This window comes from Protopterus annectens, chromosome 8.part0 (assembly GCF_019279795.1).
Source record: "Protopterus annectens isolate FY-2018-M chromosome 8.part0, PAN1.0, whole genome shotgun sequence".
Classification (NCBI taxonomy): domain Eukaryota; kingdom Metazoa; phylum Chordata; order Ceratodontiformes; family Protopteridae; genus Protopterus; species Protopterus annectens.
In genome coordinates, this window is record NC_056741.1 from 1,497,296,013 (window position 1) to 1,497,312,334 (window position 16,322).

At 42.3% G+C, this 16,322-nt stretch overlaps 1 protein-coding gene across 3 annotated transcripts in view; it reads right to left on the bottom strand.

Annotated features, from left to right (window-relative positions):
- The window catches only part of APLP2 (amyloid beta precursor like protein 2), a 1,432,335-nt gene that overhangs the window by 1,044,496 nt on the left and 371,517 nt on the right, over positions 1–16,322 (bottom strand). For all 3 annotated transcript variants that reach the window (XM_044081082.1, XM_044081081.1, XM_044081080.1), the window contains exon 4: positions 5,170–5,282. In XM_044081082.1, coding sequence (XP_043937017.1) covers positions 5,170–5,282 — 113 coding nt within the window. The remainder of the gene's footprint in view (positions 1–5,169; positions 5,283–16,322) is intronic.

Consider the following 16,322-nt stretch of genomic DNA (forward strand, 5'->3'; position numbering starts at 1 on the left):
ACAGGACAGGAGGTATAGCTAAGGGCCTATGTTGTGGTAAGTGCAGAAAAGTCCTAAGCCTTTTTCTTGAATCTGAGAAATCTTGTCCCTGCCATTGGAAATGTTCTCTCATGGCATGTAAGGTTTCCCCAAAGGAGAATTCCTCTAGTGGAGAGGCAGCTGGAATGGATTCTTCAGCATCGGAGTCTTCATAATTGGAAAAGGGAGCCTCTGGCTGGTCTGTAATGTCTGAGTCATCCGCAGAATCATCAGAGGACACAGGCTCGGGGGGCTCTGCTCTAGGTCTCTTTTCTGGGGGCTGAGAGGCCCTGTCTGGGTGAGATTGGGATCCCTAATTAAGGATATTAAATCTTCTGCCAGAGTAAGCATTTGTGAACTAGAAGTGGGCCTGATTGAGGGGGGTTTAACAGGCACTGATTTAGCAGATTTGGCTGCTTTAGCCCTGGCAAAGGCCTTAATAGACATGGCTGCAGGAGGCCTAGCAGCACCACGTGCTGGGGTAGAGACATCCAAAGGGATGGTGTCTGATAAATCACTAGGAACCACAGTTGTAGGCAAAATTTCTGAGGCTGATTCAGGTAATGTAGCAGGAGCCTCAGTAGTAGTCATGGATTCGGCTGAAGATTGACCAGTTTTCTCGGTTTCGGCCGAAACAGAGACACTCGCGGCTTGCTTAACCGTGGTTTCGGCCGAAACCGCGGACCGCGAGTGTCGGTCTTTTTCTTTGCGATTTTTAACAATTTGGGTAGTCGGAGGAACCGACGGCATAATGTACGCAAAATCTGAGCCGAAAAACTGTTCAGCAAATTCCGATCGACGCCTAAGCGTTCGTCGGTTGAAGGAAGCACAGGCCGAACAGGCTGCTACGTCGTGGTCTGGGCCTAAACAAGGCAAGCAGTAAGAGTGGAAATCTTTATGAGGTATTTGTTTCCCACAAGTTAAACAGTTATTGACTTTTTCTGACATCGGCTGAGGCAAGAAAGAGTCCCCAACGGGTACTTAGCTTTTAGAAGTCTTCAAGTAGTATTCGGTAGTAGTAATCTCTGGATCTGACCGACCGGCACTTGCGAACAGCTTCTGCTTCGGCACCACGCGGCAAGAAAGACTGAGGAAAATGGCGTCGGCTGATGCCTTTATACCCGAAGACCAGCAGAGATGACGTCGGGTGAAGTGCGACATCAGCCGAAGCCGGACCCAGACTTTGGAATCCGGCCGACCGAAGGGCTGCCTGACGACAGGACAACCCATTTGTTATGACTGCAGATGCATCCATGAAGGACATCAAGAGTTGTCACATAGCAAGATATGACTACTCAAAAATTACACTAATCATTCAGAGACAAATATATTGATAGCAAGTTTACATTTCCAAAAACCCAAACATTACAAAATAGGCTAATCATTCACAGAGAATATCCATAGATAGCAGTTAAACATTTCCAAATCCTTGTTAGCAGCAATGTAAAGTGCATTAGTTATGTGCCCCTTTGTGATAGCAGTAAAATTAAATGTAGCAATTAAAACATTTCTACCTACTTAACTGCAGCATTAGTAAATCATGTTAAATAGTTTCTTTAGGTACTATGCTAGAACTGCAGCATTAGTAAATCATGTTAAAACAGTTTGTTCAAGTACTATGCTAGAACAGGACACTCTGAGGCACATTAGGACTACATTTTACAATGTGGGTTATTGTATCATAGTGCAACACACAACAAACGGCAAGAACAAAGGCGAGATAGACAACTTAACATCACTTGTTCAGTATCAGCACTGCTTGGTTGGTTTCATTTTGTATCCAGTTTTGGTCTTATGAACTAAGCTTTGTTCTGCAACTGTTTGGCTTTTTTGAGTACTGGTAAATTGACACATGGCCTTGTTGCCTTGCACATGCTGACTGTAGGTGCACATAATGGAATAACATCTTTAAACACCAAACTACCAAGTTGGCTGTGTACAGAGTAGGAGCTTAATTTCTGCTCTTCCAGTGTGAAACACTCTGAAGAGACAGCCAGGAAACTTATTTTTTGGGTAAATTTCATTAACTAGCTAGTACGTGCACTGCCTGGATGCCAACAAAAAGAAATTAAAAGAACATGAAAGAAAATCAATCACAAAAGGTGAGGGAAAAACACTGACTGGGAAGAATTCGGCAGCTATTCAGCAAAAAGCAGTGCAAGTTCCAGTTTTTGCGCAAGACATGACTTCCAGTTACCCAGAGGAAAAAAAAAGTCAAATGTACTCAAAGTTGATTAAAATAAACAAACACTGATAGTGTACATCAACGCAAAGAAAAACAGGCTGGAAAACATGGAAAAAGCTTTAAACAGACACTTGGAAGAGGTGATAAAACTGCAAAAATCGAGGTTGAAATGAAGAAAAGGCTGGCCAAATATGAGAATGCTCAAGAAGAGATGTTCCAAAAAATAATAAAATTAGAGGACAGAGCACATAGGGAAAACCTGAAATCTTTTGCTGTAGCAGAGAAGATGAAAGGGGCAGACTATTAATTTTTTGAAAGCACAAATAAGCAACTGGACTGGTATTCCACAGCAGGAGCAGTTACTTAAAAGGGCACATCATGTGTATGCTCCATGCCTGGCTATAAAAGAGAGCAACCTAGACCTCTAATAGTAAAGATGCAATCCTACCAGCAAAAGGAGGTGATTCTGACTAAACTGTGGCGTAAGGACAAAGTGATACAAGGGGGAAACAGTAGCACAGCAGGCAGAAGAGAATTAAATTTATTCCACTAAAGCAGGGAATGTCGAGAAGCAGGCTTGAGATTCAAACTGCTGTACCCAGCTATCTTCAGAATATTCTTTCTTGGAGGGCCAAAATCTAAGCTAATTCAATGATTTCAGATTTGCAATTAGAACAAAGTATGACATAACGCAATAGTCTGCAAGTAGACCACCACACCTTCAGGTTGAGTTAGCCCTTTGCTGTATAATTTCTGAAAGCTTACCTTATGTACGTTATATCCCAGATTTCTCTAACTGATGGTTTTGAACTCCTTTTTACAAAAGATCTGCTCTAATTTCTCACCTAAACTTTGTGCATTTCTATAACGGACTTAAAATAAGTCTAAATTGTTTAAACCTTTTCACTCCCAGCATACTGGTTTCCCATACAAAAAACTGGTGCTTTAGTAACTTGTCTGCTAAAACCCACTTCTAATATTTTTATGTGATTTTTTTTGACCGTTTACAACTTGTAGTCTGTAAATTTTCTCCCGTATTCTTATTACTTCAAACCTTTACCAACTATACTGTCTCAGGCAGTTACTAAAATCTCAGGCTTTGGTAAATTTGTAAGGTATAAAACCTGGCAGTGGTAAAATTTCACAGAACAAAAACCTGTACTGTTACAAACAAAAAAAAAGTTATGTACTTGCCATTACGTTTCATCGGTGTTGTCCATTTTCATTCTTCCTCAACTGTTGAGCTCAGAACCAATCTTCAGATCTGACTCTGCAGTTACTAAAGCTCATGGCCACCAAAAAAGCCCATTCAGCTCCTCCCTTAACCATAATGCACCAACCCATAGCATACCTCAGACCTGGTTTGCTATTTTAGATAAAGTACAAAGAACTGCTATAACCTTCTTAATAGAAAGGCCATACCTGGAGTTCAATATTAAGGACAGTGGTGTCCTTATAGTCTCCCATTTTTTCAGAAGTGCATAATGAATAGGGTTGGTGGGAAGCTGAGGAGGAATGGAAATGGACAACACAGATGGACTTTATGGTGAGTACATAACTTTATCTGATGTCACTTTTCATTCTATCCTCAACTGCTGGGACGGAGTCCCCAGCTACCTAAAATCCCAGGTGGACTCTAAGGACAGATGCTCCCAAGTACAGGTGAGCCAAAGACTGCCTCAAGACCACATCCAGTTTGTAACAACTGATAACGGTATGAGGGTTTGCCCACATACATCGTCCATGGAGCCCTAGATAAAAACAGTGGAAAAAAAGTTGTCATGGATCTAGTTGAGTGGGCTCTTATAGGTTTTGTTAAGGTTAGACATAACTTGTTGTAGACAAATAATAAGCAATCCATCAGCCATCTGGCTAAAGTTACCTTTGTAAATGTTTTGCCCAAGTTAACATCTGCAAAGGGCACAAATAATAGATTGGTCTTCCTAATTTCTTTTGTCCTATGCAACTAAAAACATAACTGTCTGTGAGCACCCAATAAATGCAACATATATTCACTTGTGTTTGCAAATTCAGGAAAGAAGTCTGGCAGAACTAATGGAATGACTGATACTGGATTCCGAGACCACCTTACGAAGGAAAGATGTATTGCTATGTAATGTGACTCTATCCTTATGAAAGAAAGTATGGAGGTTTAGAAACTCTTCTAACAGATGTAATGGCCACTAGACAGAGTTTTCCAGATCAATAGCTTAAGATTGCATTTAGCTGCTGGTTCAAAGAGAAAATGAATCAAGACCTGCAGTATCAAACTCAAATCCCATGGTGGAGTAGGGTCTTTACACAGGGGTCTCAGGAGGACTGCCTCTCAAAAATGCTCTACAAAGTTTAGAAGATGCCATAGAAAAATTCTCAAATTCAAAATGAAAGAGTAAGAGAGTAAAAAATAAAGTCTGGCCTGAAATTGTCCACAAATAGACTTAAAAGTAAAATTAAAAGTCATGGACATTCAGATTTGCCATTTAGCTGAAACATCTGATAGCCTTAAAGGGTAATTTGCATATATCCCATGTTGCTTCTGATACAAGAGATTTAAGGTATCACAAAGTAGAAAGTCTAGTTTTGCTACATTTTTCTTTTTGTGTTTTTTAACCAATTGGTTTTCCTGTGTGACCTTTTTACTCACTGTTTTATAAACACATATAAACATATTTGTACATACATAATACACGTCTATAACTAGTCTGATGGTAGCTGTAACTTGACCAATGTACCACAGGGCACAGACTAAACTTACAGTTGAAAAATGAAGGGGAGTTAGGAAGATACAACGGTATATAAAAAGAAAATGCAAAAGTTACTGCAATGCGCATAAAAAGTCAGAACTCTTAGCTGAATTAGCAGCTGTGTGTTTTGACACACAGCTGAACTACCAGTTTGGGAATTGTTGGAACAATCTATTTAAAAAACAAAACTGTTTTCACTTTACTTACTAAAGAAAATCATACCTGCTCAGCAACAGCATCCCAGTGTTTTTGACTCTCACATGAATCCTTCTGTTCTTTGTGGTAAAACTTGCAGCCCTCAGGAACCAGAAGCACATCACTCACAAACTCGCCAACTGTGAACAAAGGAAGGAAAACAGACTTAGGAAGCCATATACAATTCAAAAGTAAGTAACCTTGTAACTCACATAGTGGTATCTGCCAATTTCCATGGGTAAGGATTAATACTGCAGCAGTGAATGATGCCTACAATGAACACATGCAGACAACTAAAGCAGAAGTTGAATCTAACCATCCACATCTACTCCCACCCTCCCTAGGTAGACAATAAGATGTAGGCTTAAAGGCCTCCACTGGCTTGCAGTCCACAACTTCTCTCTGCAGAGGGCACTACAAATCTTCAACATTATGTAAATAAAAGCAGAATCATAAAACCATTTCAATTTGCCACTCTGATATCATGTGTTGCCACAGCCAGCCCATTAAACACACAACATCTTACTTACCTGAAGCTCTGTCTCTAGGACTTTAATGAAATTGTTCCAAGTCCTACTCCATACATAAAAGCTTAAAGAATAATCATATCAGCAAAACAGCTTACTGGCAAGAAAGATCTCGGCCTCTGAACTCCATAGTTGAATATTTAGCTATGGCCTACTGCTAATGTTTTTGTGAAGTTTGCATTCTCCCAACATCTGAGTAGCTTTTCTCTAAGTGCTTTATTTCAGTCCACCTCCCCCAAAAAATCCTAGTTTATTAGCTACATTAATCTGTCCAACTAGGATTTACTTACATAACTGTAGTGGCCAGAGTCATGGCTGAAAATGGTCTAAAGACAAAATTTGTTTACCTGGTTAACCAAAACAAGTCTTTTGAAAAAGGACTCTACAGAAAAACCCCGGAGCCATCCTGGCTTCTTAAAACCAGTCTACCAGGGGAGGTAAGTGCCACAGATGCATGAGTCAGATCTGTGTAGCATTGCAAAGCACAAGACCAAACTTGCTGAAAAATGTGCAGAGGGACTGGGTTGGAACAGAACATAAAAAACTAAACAGAAGGAAGCTCTTGCCATTTGAAGCATTCCATAAACTTCAGCAACTGTACATTCATCATTCCTTACTGATAAGACTTCGGTTCCGTCCTCGGAACTGACACAGCCATTACCAAGCTCACGCCAGACAAAAACTCTCAGCTAAGTCCTACCCACAATGCCCCTTTCAGTCTCTCCAGATCTCGTTTGCAGCGTTCCTCGTCAGACGTGCCAAGCCTCTCTCTCAAGCTAAGTGTAGTGTTTTTGTGATTTATCTAATATAATTGCCTTCCTCTAGTCAGTTTTCCTTAAGCTCATCTCTTCGCCTTTAAATTTATATACTTTCTTACTAAAACCTACCCTCTACCTTCGGTAGTTCTTTTCATATCATTGTTGGTACTGTCCCTCTCCCCTAACTTTGGTAGGCCCTTTCCCTACCCACTTTGTGGTATTTCTTAGTACCATTGTTGACAATCCTTTTGTCTGTTTAGAAAAAAAAAAAACTTCTACTATAACCTTGCTGTTTTTCGCTGGTTATAATTGTAGTTTAGGACTATAGTGTGTGTAGTTTCCATGATGTCTGATAAAGTAAAACTAGGGTTTAAGTAGTGTGATAAGTGCGGGCGTAAAATGCCCAACTTAGGTCACACCCGGTGTGTTTGTTTGGGTGTTGACTATATTAACAGGTCTTGTGATGTTTGCTCTGGTTTCAGCAACCATACGTTAGCTGAACACAAGAAAAAAATCATTTTGAAGGCTGTTGAAAACACCCTTCTCGGAGGCTCTCTCTGGGATGGAGATCTCACCACTTCCTAGTCAAAAGGATGTTAAAAAAACAAAGAAAAACCGAGTCACTCAGTGTCAACATCTCAGTCCTCCTTGGAACAGAGTCAACACCAGACTTTTTGCACCGTTGGCGCAGAAAGTTTCAGCACCAGCATCTGTCTTCTCCTTTGGTGCAGACCTTGATAGTGACACAGGCTCCTATTCCTGTACCAGCATCCGTGCCATCCCTGGCCACAGTACAGATGCCTTATTTGGCTCCAACTATGTTGACACCTGTAGTTCCAAATTGAGCGCCTTGCTAGAAAAAGGTACTCCCCCGATCTTATGACCCTTTTTTGGGGCAGCAATTCAGCCCGTTTATTGAAACACCAGAGTCTCCATCGGCAGCATCCATTAGATCCACCAGGAGTCTCTCGGAACAAGATGTAGTGAGGGTTGTGAACCAGCTTTTGGCAGCTAGAGGGTTTACCAACCCCGACTAGGTCTTCCCTCCCCCCTTGGAAGGGAAGCTTTCCCGGCATATTCACCTGTTTATCCTCCTCCAACCTCCTCCCAGGTTTCGGAGATTTCGGTACCGATGTCCATCCCATTGCATTCTGTCTCGGCTCCGACCGTGGAGGTTTCCATTTCGGCTCCGATAACTTTTGGTCCAACGGCTCCTTCAGAACTGGTGCATCCTCGCAGCAGTGACTGGGCTGCTCCCATCCCTCTTCCGGCAGGCCTGCTTTCCAAGTGATGGAGAAGGTTCTCACTTATACAGGCTCACAGTTGGCACCACTAGCATCGAACCAGAACCCCCCCCCCCCACCATGCAGCTGTCCCAATCCCCTACTCTGGGATCAAGGGCACGAGAGCCGCAAGACCTTCCCTTGAAGGGAACCCTTTCACCAGAGTCCTCCTCAGAAGACCCCACTGGGGAGCCACCTCAGAAGAAACTTTGCAAGAGGAAGCATCTCGATTCCCCTGAGGAATCCATCACCGAAGACACAGATTACAATGAGGGAGACTGGTCCCCACGGTCTCCCCCTGAAGATGTCTCACTTGGAGACATTCTTGAGAGCCTCAAGCAGAGGAGAGATTACAAATCCTCCAAACCTTCGGAAGAATCTGTGTTCTTGCAGGCTTTCTATGCTCGACCATCTACTTTCCGGGTGACCCCACCTGCAGATGAGCTCATTAGGCTCAGCGTGCAGTGTACCTGGAAGCCTCTGGACAACACAGAACCTGTCCCCCAGAGGACCGATAAAATTCTGCCCATGCCTGAAGACCAACCCAACTGGTCCAAACAGCTAGTAGTAGATTCCATGGTCTTGGCAGCAGCAACTAAGAGGGAACTAGCAAAAGATAGTTTCACTGTTCATCCCCCAAACAGGGAGTCTCGGGCTTTGGACAGACTGGGGAAGCAGACTTTGCTTCACCGACCTTTGCCATTCGGTCAATGAATAACTTGGCACACTTTACTCCCCTCCAAAAAGAGACTTAATTTCAGAAATGTCTGCCTCTTTGGTGGGGGTACTGCCTGAGAAGGTGCGCAATACTGTTGCCTCACAGCTAGCTACCCTAGAATCCATCTCAAACTCCTTGATGCGCTTGATTTCTCACACTACCAAAGGGGCAGCTCAAGCAGCCGCATCAGGCATTGTCATGAGATAGCAAGCTTGGATGAGTCTGTATGACTTCGCAGACCCTTTCAAATCTTCCTTTGTCAACACGCCTGTTGACTAATCTTCCCTCTTTGGTCCAAAAGTAAGACACACCATCACGTAGTGAGAAAGATGGAAAGACCTTGTCTGGGTGGGTATACGTTTTTCAACCCCCCCCCCCATAGATCCTACTCCAGGAATCGGAGGGGAGGAAAATTGTGGCTCAAGTAGTGGCAGGGATCTTTTCATGACACTTGTGACTAGTGTTCTCCCCAGGGTAGAGGGGGAAACTCATCCAGAAGACATTCCTTTCGGGGCAGAGGGGGTCTGCTCAACCAGTGAGCCAAAGAGGTTCTCTGGCCGACCCTTCCAGTGCTTCTGAGCAGCGGCCTGATTGCTTTCCTCTGTAAGCAGTTGGGGGACAATTCTCTCTGCACCAACAAGCCTGGCAACTCGTAATGGATTCATGGGTGCAGAGAATAATATCCAGAAGCTATCATATCCCATTCGATCTCACTCCCAGACCAGTCAAACAAATCCCAGATGTTCCATCTAGTCAGAGGGATTCTGCAGCCTTGGAAATCGAAAAGCTGCTAAGAAAAAGCCATCTAACCAGTCCCAACAGAGCAGAGAGGATCCAGATTTTACTAGAGGCTCTTTTTAGTACAAAAAGAGACAGGGGAATGGAGACCAATACTGGATCTCAGCATACTAAACAAATTCATCAAACCTCAAAATATCCGGATGACCACGGTGCAGTCCATTCTCCCCTTTCTGGGGAAGGACAACTGGATGTGCTCTATAGACCTTCAGGATGCGTATTACCACAAAGATGGACAAACACTGCCGGAGATTTCTTCTCTTATGGCTGGGAGCCAATCACTACCAGTTCAGGGTACTGCTCTTTGGTCTCTCGACAGCCCCCCAGAGTGTATTTGCCATAAATGTATGGCAGTCATAGTAGCTCATCTCACACTACAAGGATTCCAGGTGTTTCCATATCTAGGCAATTGGCTCCTCACTGCCATGACCAAGAACCTTCTCATTCTCAGTCTCTCAATCTCAAGGCCTTGCTCTTCGCCTAAGTATCATAATAATTTGGAAAAATCAAACACGTCTCCAACAAGAACACTGGAATTCATTGGAGCGATCTTCGACACAACGTCCTGTTAAGTTTCCCTTCATCCTCACAGGCTTTCAAAAAGAAGAAATCAGATTCAAGTTCCAGCACGCCTTGTACTACAACTATTAGGCTCTATGGCAGCAACCATTACCCTAGTACGCTTGGCGAGGTTGCACATGAGACTATTACAGTGGCTCCTTTCATCACAATGGTCGATCTTAACCCACCCACCCGACCACATGATATGCCTTACAAACCTTTGCAAGAAAGAAATACTAAGAGTAAATGAAGCCAGGTGTCGACCGTTCTGTCTCCTCCAGCCCAAGGCCACAGTGACCATGGACACTTCCCTGTTGGGGGGGGGGGGGCATTTCCAGGGAAGGATGGTTCAAGGCACTTGGTCCCCCAAACAGGCCAGTTTGCACATAAATGTCCTGGAATTGAGGGTGGTTCTCTTAGTGTTACAAGCATTCCACACATCCCTTCCTTCCGGGACCATTGCAATACAATCAGACAGCATGTCAGTCTGGTACCATCAACAAACAAGGCGGAACCAGGTCTTACCCGCCTATGTCGGGAAGCCATGAGAATATGGCATTGGGCGATGGCTTCCAAATGCTTACTCATAGCGACACACATTCCCAGGAGCTCCAATCTCATTGCAGACAATCTGAGCAGGAACATACTGACACCTCACGAGTGGTTCCTCCACCCGATTATAGCAGCTCAAATCTTCCGTTGCTGGGGCAGGCCTTGCTGTGACCCGTTTGCTTTACCCGAAACAACAAATGCAGAAGCTACTTTGCCCCGATTCCCCCCTCAGGGGGAGTCACCAAGGGATGCTCTATTGCACGACTGGCTCCCGGGTCTACTATGTACCTTTCCGCCATTTCCCCTCATCCCAAAATTTCTACAGAAAGCTCAAAGGTTGAAAAGCAAAGTGACCCTCATTGCCCCTTACTGGCCCCATCAAGTCTGGTTCCCATTCCTATGGCCTCACCTGATCCACAGTCCATTGATCCTGGATCAGTCGCAAGGTCTGCTGACTCACCCTCCGATTGATACACCCCAGTCTCCACACAGTCAAGCTCACAGCTTGGTTTCTCCACTTCTGATAATTGCCAGCTACCTAATACTTCATCCCCTGTTCGTGAGATCCTCCTGACTTCACACAAACCAACCACCAGAAAATTTTATTTCAGTAAGTGGACTAGGTTCTCTACATGGGCCAAACAAAAAACACTGATCCCTTCTCTATACAAATTCAGAAGATCCTAGAATATATCACTACCCTGTTACACGCTGGAGCTTTGGCATAGACGATTACAGTACATTTAGCAGCAATTGCAAATTTTCACAATGGAATCGACAATTCATCAGTTATGCCGCACCGACTGTACAAAACCTTCCTGAAAGGAGTACTGCATATTAAACCTCCTGTCAAGCCCCCTACAGAGCCTTGGGACTTGACATTGGTGCTTCACTCGTTAACAAGTCCTCCTTTCGAGCCTTCTAATTCATGCAATTGTCCTGGAAAACCCTACTCCTAGTAGTCCTTACTTCAGCGAGAAGAGTTTGAGTTGCAGGCCTCAAGTGTCAACAGACTATTTGATTTTTCACAAGGATAGAGTTTCTCTCCTTACTAATCCTTCCTTTTTGCCCAAGGTCATTTCTGTTTTTTCCATCAACCAATCTATGGACCTACCCATTTTATTTCCCCATCATTCTAATACAGGGGAGTACCTTCTACATACCCTTGATGTTCATAAGCAACTTCGTTTTTATTTGGACAGAACAAAATCTCTTAGGAAAATGGATCAACTGTTTGTAGCTTTTGCAGGACCCAGGATGGGCGTTTCCAAAATGACCTTATCTTCTTGGCTTAGAAACGCCATTACTTTCATCTACCAACAAAACAAAATGCCCTTGCCTTCCAAAATAAAAGGTCACTCAACTAGATAGATAGCAACCTCAGTGGCCTTTCACTCCAGACACTATGGACGATACCTGTGCAGCAGCCACGTGGGCAAGTCCACATACCTTTATCACTCATTACAAATTGGATTTGGCCTCCAGAGGAAGAACATCTTTTGGTTCTATGGTGCTCAGGAATATCTCTCCTTAGGGCCACTCAGGACTAGAAGTAGCTGGGGACTCGGTCCTATCAGTAAGGAATAAATGAAGATTTACAACATCAGATAAAGAAGTTATGTCTTACCATAACGTTCCATCTGTGTTGTAGATCTTCATTCATTACTTCCCACCCTCCTTCCCCCCCCCTGGACTCCTGATGGACTTTTGGATTACCTTATTACTTAGGGTATCTGCTCAGACAGAGCCTCCTATTATTAACCTCTTTTTAGTATAAGGGCGGGCAAACATGATCTGAAGAGACTGTGAGAAGGGCATTGTGGGTAGGACTTAGCGGAGAGTTTTTGGCTGGTGTGAGCTTGGTAATAGCAGTGTCCGTTCTGAGGATGGAACTGATGTCCTATCAGTAATGAATGAATGAATGAAGATGTACAACACAGATGGAACGTTAGGTAAGACGTAACTTCTTTTTTTCAACAATCTAGACTGTCAGGATCATTCAGATCTATGGCATGCATGTTTCTGGCAGATACAAGTAGTAAAATTGCAACAGACCAATTCTGCAAGAACAAATTCTGACAAGTACAAACTGCTGATTCTGATTAAAAGAATTACAAAACACCTTCATGCTCTGTAAAAGATAAAAGACAAATACATCCACAGTATACTTAAAAAAAATGCTTGAAAGCCATGCAGTGCTACATTAAGTCTGAGCATTTCCACAGTGGAATTCTTTTTACTCAACAAATTCAGAGTACGCGTGGTTCAGGACCTGTGTCAAAGGCCAATTTCCCCCAAGTGCAGCCTGGTTACATTGGCAGAGTTCTGAAGCCTGAATACTTCAATACAGAGTTGTTAAAGGAGATAACTCCTTCAATGGGAACAGCTGGTCCAGCAATGCTTAAAAAAGAACAGCAGGAAGCCTAAAAAGCCACAGTAATTATCTAAAAAGGCCAGATTCTTGCAACAAAGCACTGAAAATAAACCAGTCCACAAAACACAAAATTATCACAGCCTGTAATGACAAGAAGCACATACAGAAATCATGGCAATCAACTTAAAACTCCTCCTTGGCCATTTTCCTCCCTATTGACCATCAGGCTCTTCCACATTTCTCTCTCCATGCAAATTTAATAGTCATAATTCAGACAGTAGTAAGGTGGGGTGGGGTTGCTCTCCGAGTCTGGAACTCCACTGGTTGCCCTTTGCACAAGTCTGGCCTACTTCCTCATGAATCTCCCAAAGTGAGAATACAAACTACAGTGTTTAGTGCTGTCTGCCAATCCTTGTGAATCCTTGGGCTGGCAACCCCCCCCCCCCCCCCAGGAGTGGTACTGGCGGTTTATTTCCATCTTCCCCAGGTATTTTCACCAGTGTCTCTGCCATTAAATAATCTCACGTCATCTATGTCAGAGGCAACACTAACTATGTGGCATACAACTGGTTCACTCAGAAAGCTCCTCCCTATAAAGGAAAAGTAACACCAGTGTCAGGCATGCACACCCAAAGAGTAAAATCGTGGAAAGCTCAACAGTAAATCATAACATTTGAGCTACATCCCACTTATATTGCAACCAGAGTAATCTCTCTGAAAACATATGGTAGTCTCACAAGTGTTTCACAATATCATGGTTTGATATGTGATGCACACTTGGGGAACCAATGTTGCTAGCAGCCTTCTTTCATTCTTCCAAAGTGACCGTTTTCAAATGGACTCTCAGAACGTAATAGTTCACTGTTATTGTAATAACTAAATACTACTATTAAAACTAGAAACACAATACAACAATTTTATGAAAGACTACAATAAAACTATGCACTATTTCCAGATGATGGAGACAGAACTTTAGGATTACAGTGACTTTTCCTTGACTACCTGCTTACACACAAAATGTTACTTTCTTCAAACAAGGTCACTACAGTAATTTAAAACTACCTGGGTAGATTTCCAAGTAGAACAACACTTCTGGGATGCTGAAAGGTTCCAAACAGCTATCCAGGTATTCAGTAATGTGAGGCCTACATGACGAAGCCTAGTTACCTACCTAACATGACCTAAAACAATCAGATAAATGGTAGGTTGCTTATCATAAAAGATAATGTACATTATGACTATAATATAAGAAAGGACAGAACCAAGAAAAAAGCAGGTGGCATTGCCAGTCTATCCCAACAAATATACTATCCTTCCACATCCCGAAGATATCCCCACCTTTGGTAATGCAGAAATTCTCATTGCATTACTAAAACTCAATAGCCAAAAAAAAAAAAACACTTTGCATCACAAGTCTATATTCCACCAGGCCAAAATATCCCAGTACTGGAAAACATTCTCTTGGGTATAAAAAATATCTCTAATGAAACAGCCATCATGGGAGATGTCAATATCAATTAGCTAAACCTTTCCACAGACTTACAAGCAAATAGTATCCAACTTCATGGTTTTATACAGTTAATCACATTACCTACTAGAAATTATAACAATAACATAACCTTAGGCCTTGACTGGATCCTGATCTCTGATCCTCTCAAATACTACAACTCCAACGCCCTACCTAATTCACTCAGTGACCATCTCCCCTTATACTCATAGAACCACCTCCCATAAAAAGAAAACCCACACTTAACAAGACATCCAGAAACCTAACAAAGTTTAGTCAAGAACTATTTAACATATTACAATCGATCAACCTTTAAATGAGGCCATCAACCATTTCAACAAAAAACTTTCCTAGATGCCCTTAATGACCTAGCCCCTCTCAAAACTAAAAGAACAAAGTCTAACCATGCACCTTGATTAACCAAATCAACTCAACAAATGTTACTAACTCGAGATAGAGCCTGGAAAGACTGGCAAAAAAAACAGAAAAGATACAAACTGGCAAAAATATAGGCAACTAGATAAAACCTACTTTTCTCAGCAAATAACCAGCCATAAGAACAACCCTAAAACATTGTAGAAAAACTATTAAAGCAATACTCAAGCCTGGATCCTCACAAAACTCTACCCCAAGTACAAATAAGACACCATCCAAAATAGCTAACATGCTCAATTCCAACCTCAGACAGCATCACTTCACTAATCATAAGCCTTGGCCATTCTGCAACTTATTTTTGTATGCCTTGATGGTGATTTAATAAAATCATACATTTTTGGCTGAATTCTGTCGGTGTTCATGTCCAGCTCATCTAATTTGTTAGCCACTCTACAACGCCCAACAATCTCGATATCACCTACCTCCAGCAAATATCCAACAATTCCTCCTCTCACTTTTTAATTTGTTCCCACATCACTAATTCATAAACTTCTCCTTAAACTTAAACCATGCTCATGTTTATCAGACAACCTTCCACCAGAATACTTAAAACTTGCTGCAGACTCCATCGCATTTCCAATTAGGATTCAGAGATGGACCGGTTAATAAGGATGCTATGTCCAAACCCTCTGGAAAAAATGCATCATAACCCCTTTACAGAAAAGGGGGAAAATCCACCAAATTTACAAACTACAGCCCCATCTCCAGCCTCTCACCACTTTCCCAAACTGCTTGAAAAATGTATACATATTCAAATGCTTAACCACCTCAACCATTATAATCTACTTACACCCACCCAGCATGGCTTCAGGCCATCCCATATTACCACAACAGTTCTTATGTCTTTCACAGACCTAGTTAATAAATCTAAGGATTCCAACCTACACACATCCGTTATACTGTTAGACCTGTCAAAGGCGTTTGACATGGTCTCGCACAAAAAACTACTCGAGCAACTGACAGCAGTAGGTTGCTCTCTAACCTCCACACAATGGTTTAGTATTTACTTAAATAGCCAACAGTGTGTAAAATGACTAGGCTGCCTACAGATACCAAAACAACAAAACAGGAGTCCCACAGGGGTCCGTCCTAGGACACCTCCACTGATATATTAATTAATAACCTCCATACAGCCTGTCATCATAGCACTGTAATTCAATACACCAATGATTCAACTATCACCTCTGACAATCTCTCTGATCTACTGAAAAAACTCAGAGCACATTTACCACCATACAGTCATTCTTAAGCGCACTAACAAAACCAAACTGTTACTTTTCTTTCCCAAAACCAACATATCAGAATTCAAAGTATATTCCCATAACAATACTGAGATAGTAATGGTTACTATTGCCAAATTATTAGGAGTCACCATAGATATCAACCAACCAATATTACCAACACATTCTTAATGCCATTCAAAAAAAATAAATACTCACTTCAAACTAGGAACTCTCTACAGACAAAAAAAAAAAAAAAACTTCCTGGACCCAAGCTCTAAATAAAACTCTGGCAAATACCGATCTTATCCCCTCCCTTCTCTATGGTGTTCCTATATTCACTAACCTGCATGTCTCTCTCAAAACTAAACTTCAGTCTTGTTACTATAAAATTGCAAAATTCGCCACCAACTCATCCTACCGTACTCATCACTGCAACGCTCTAAA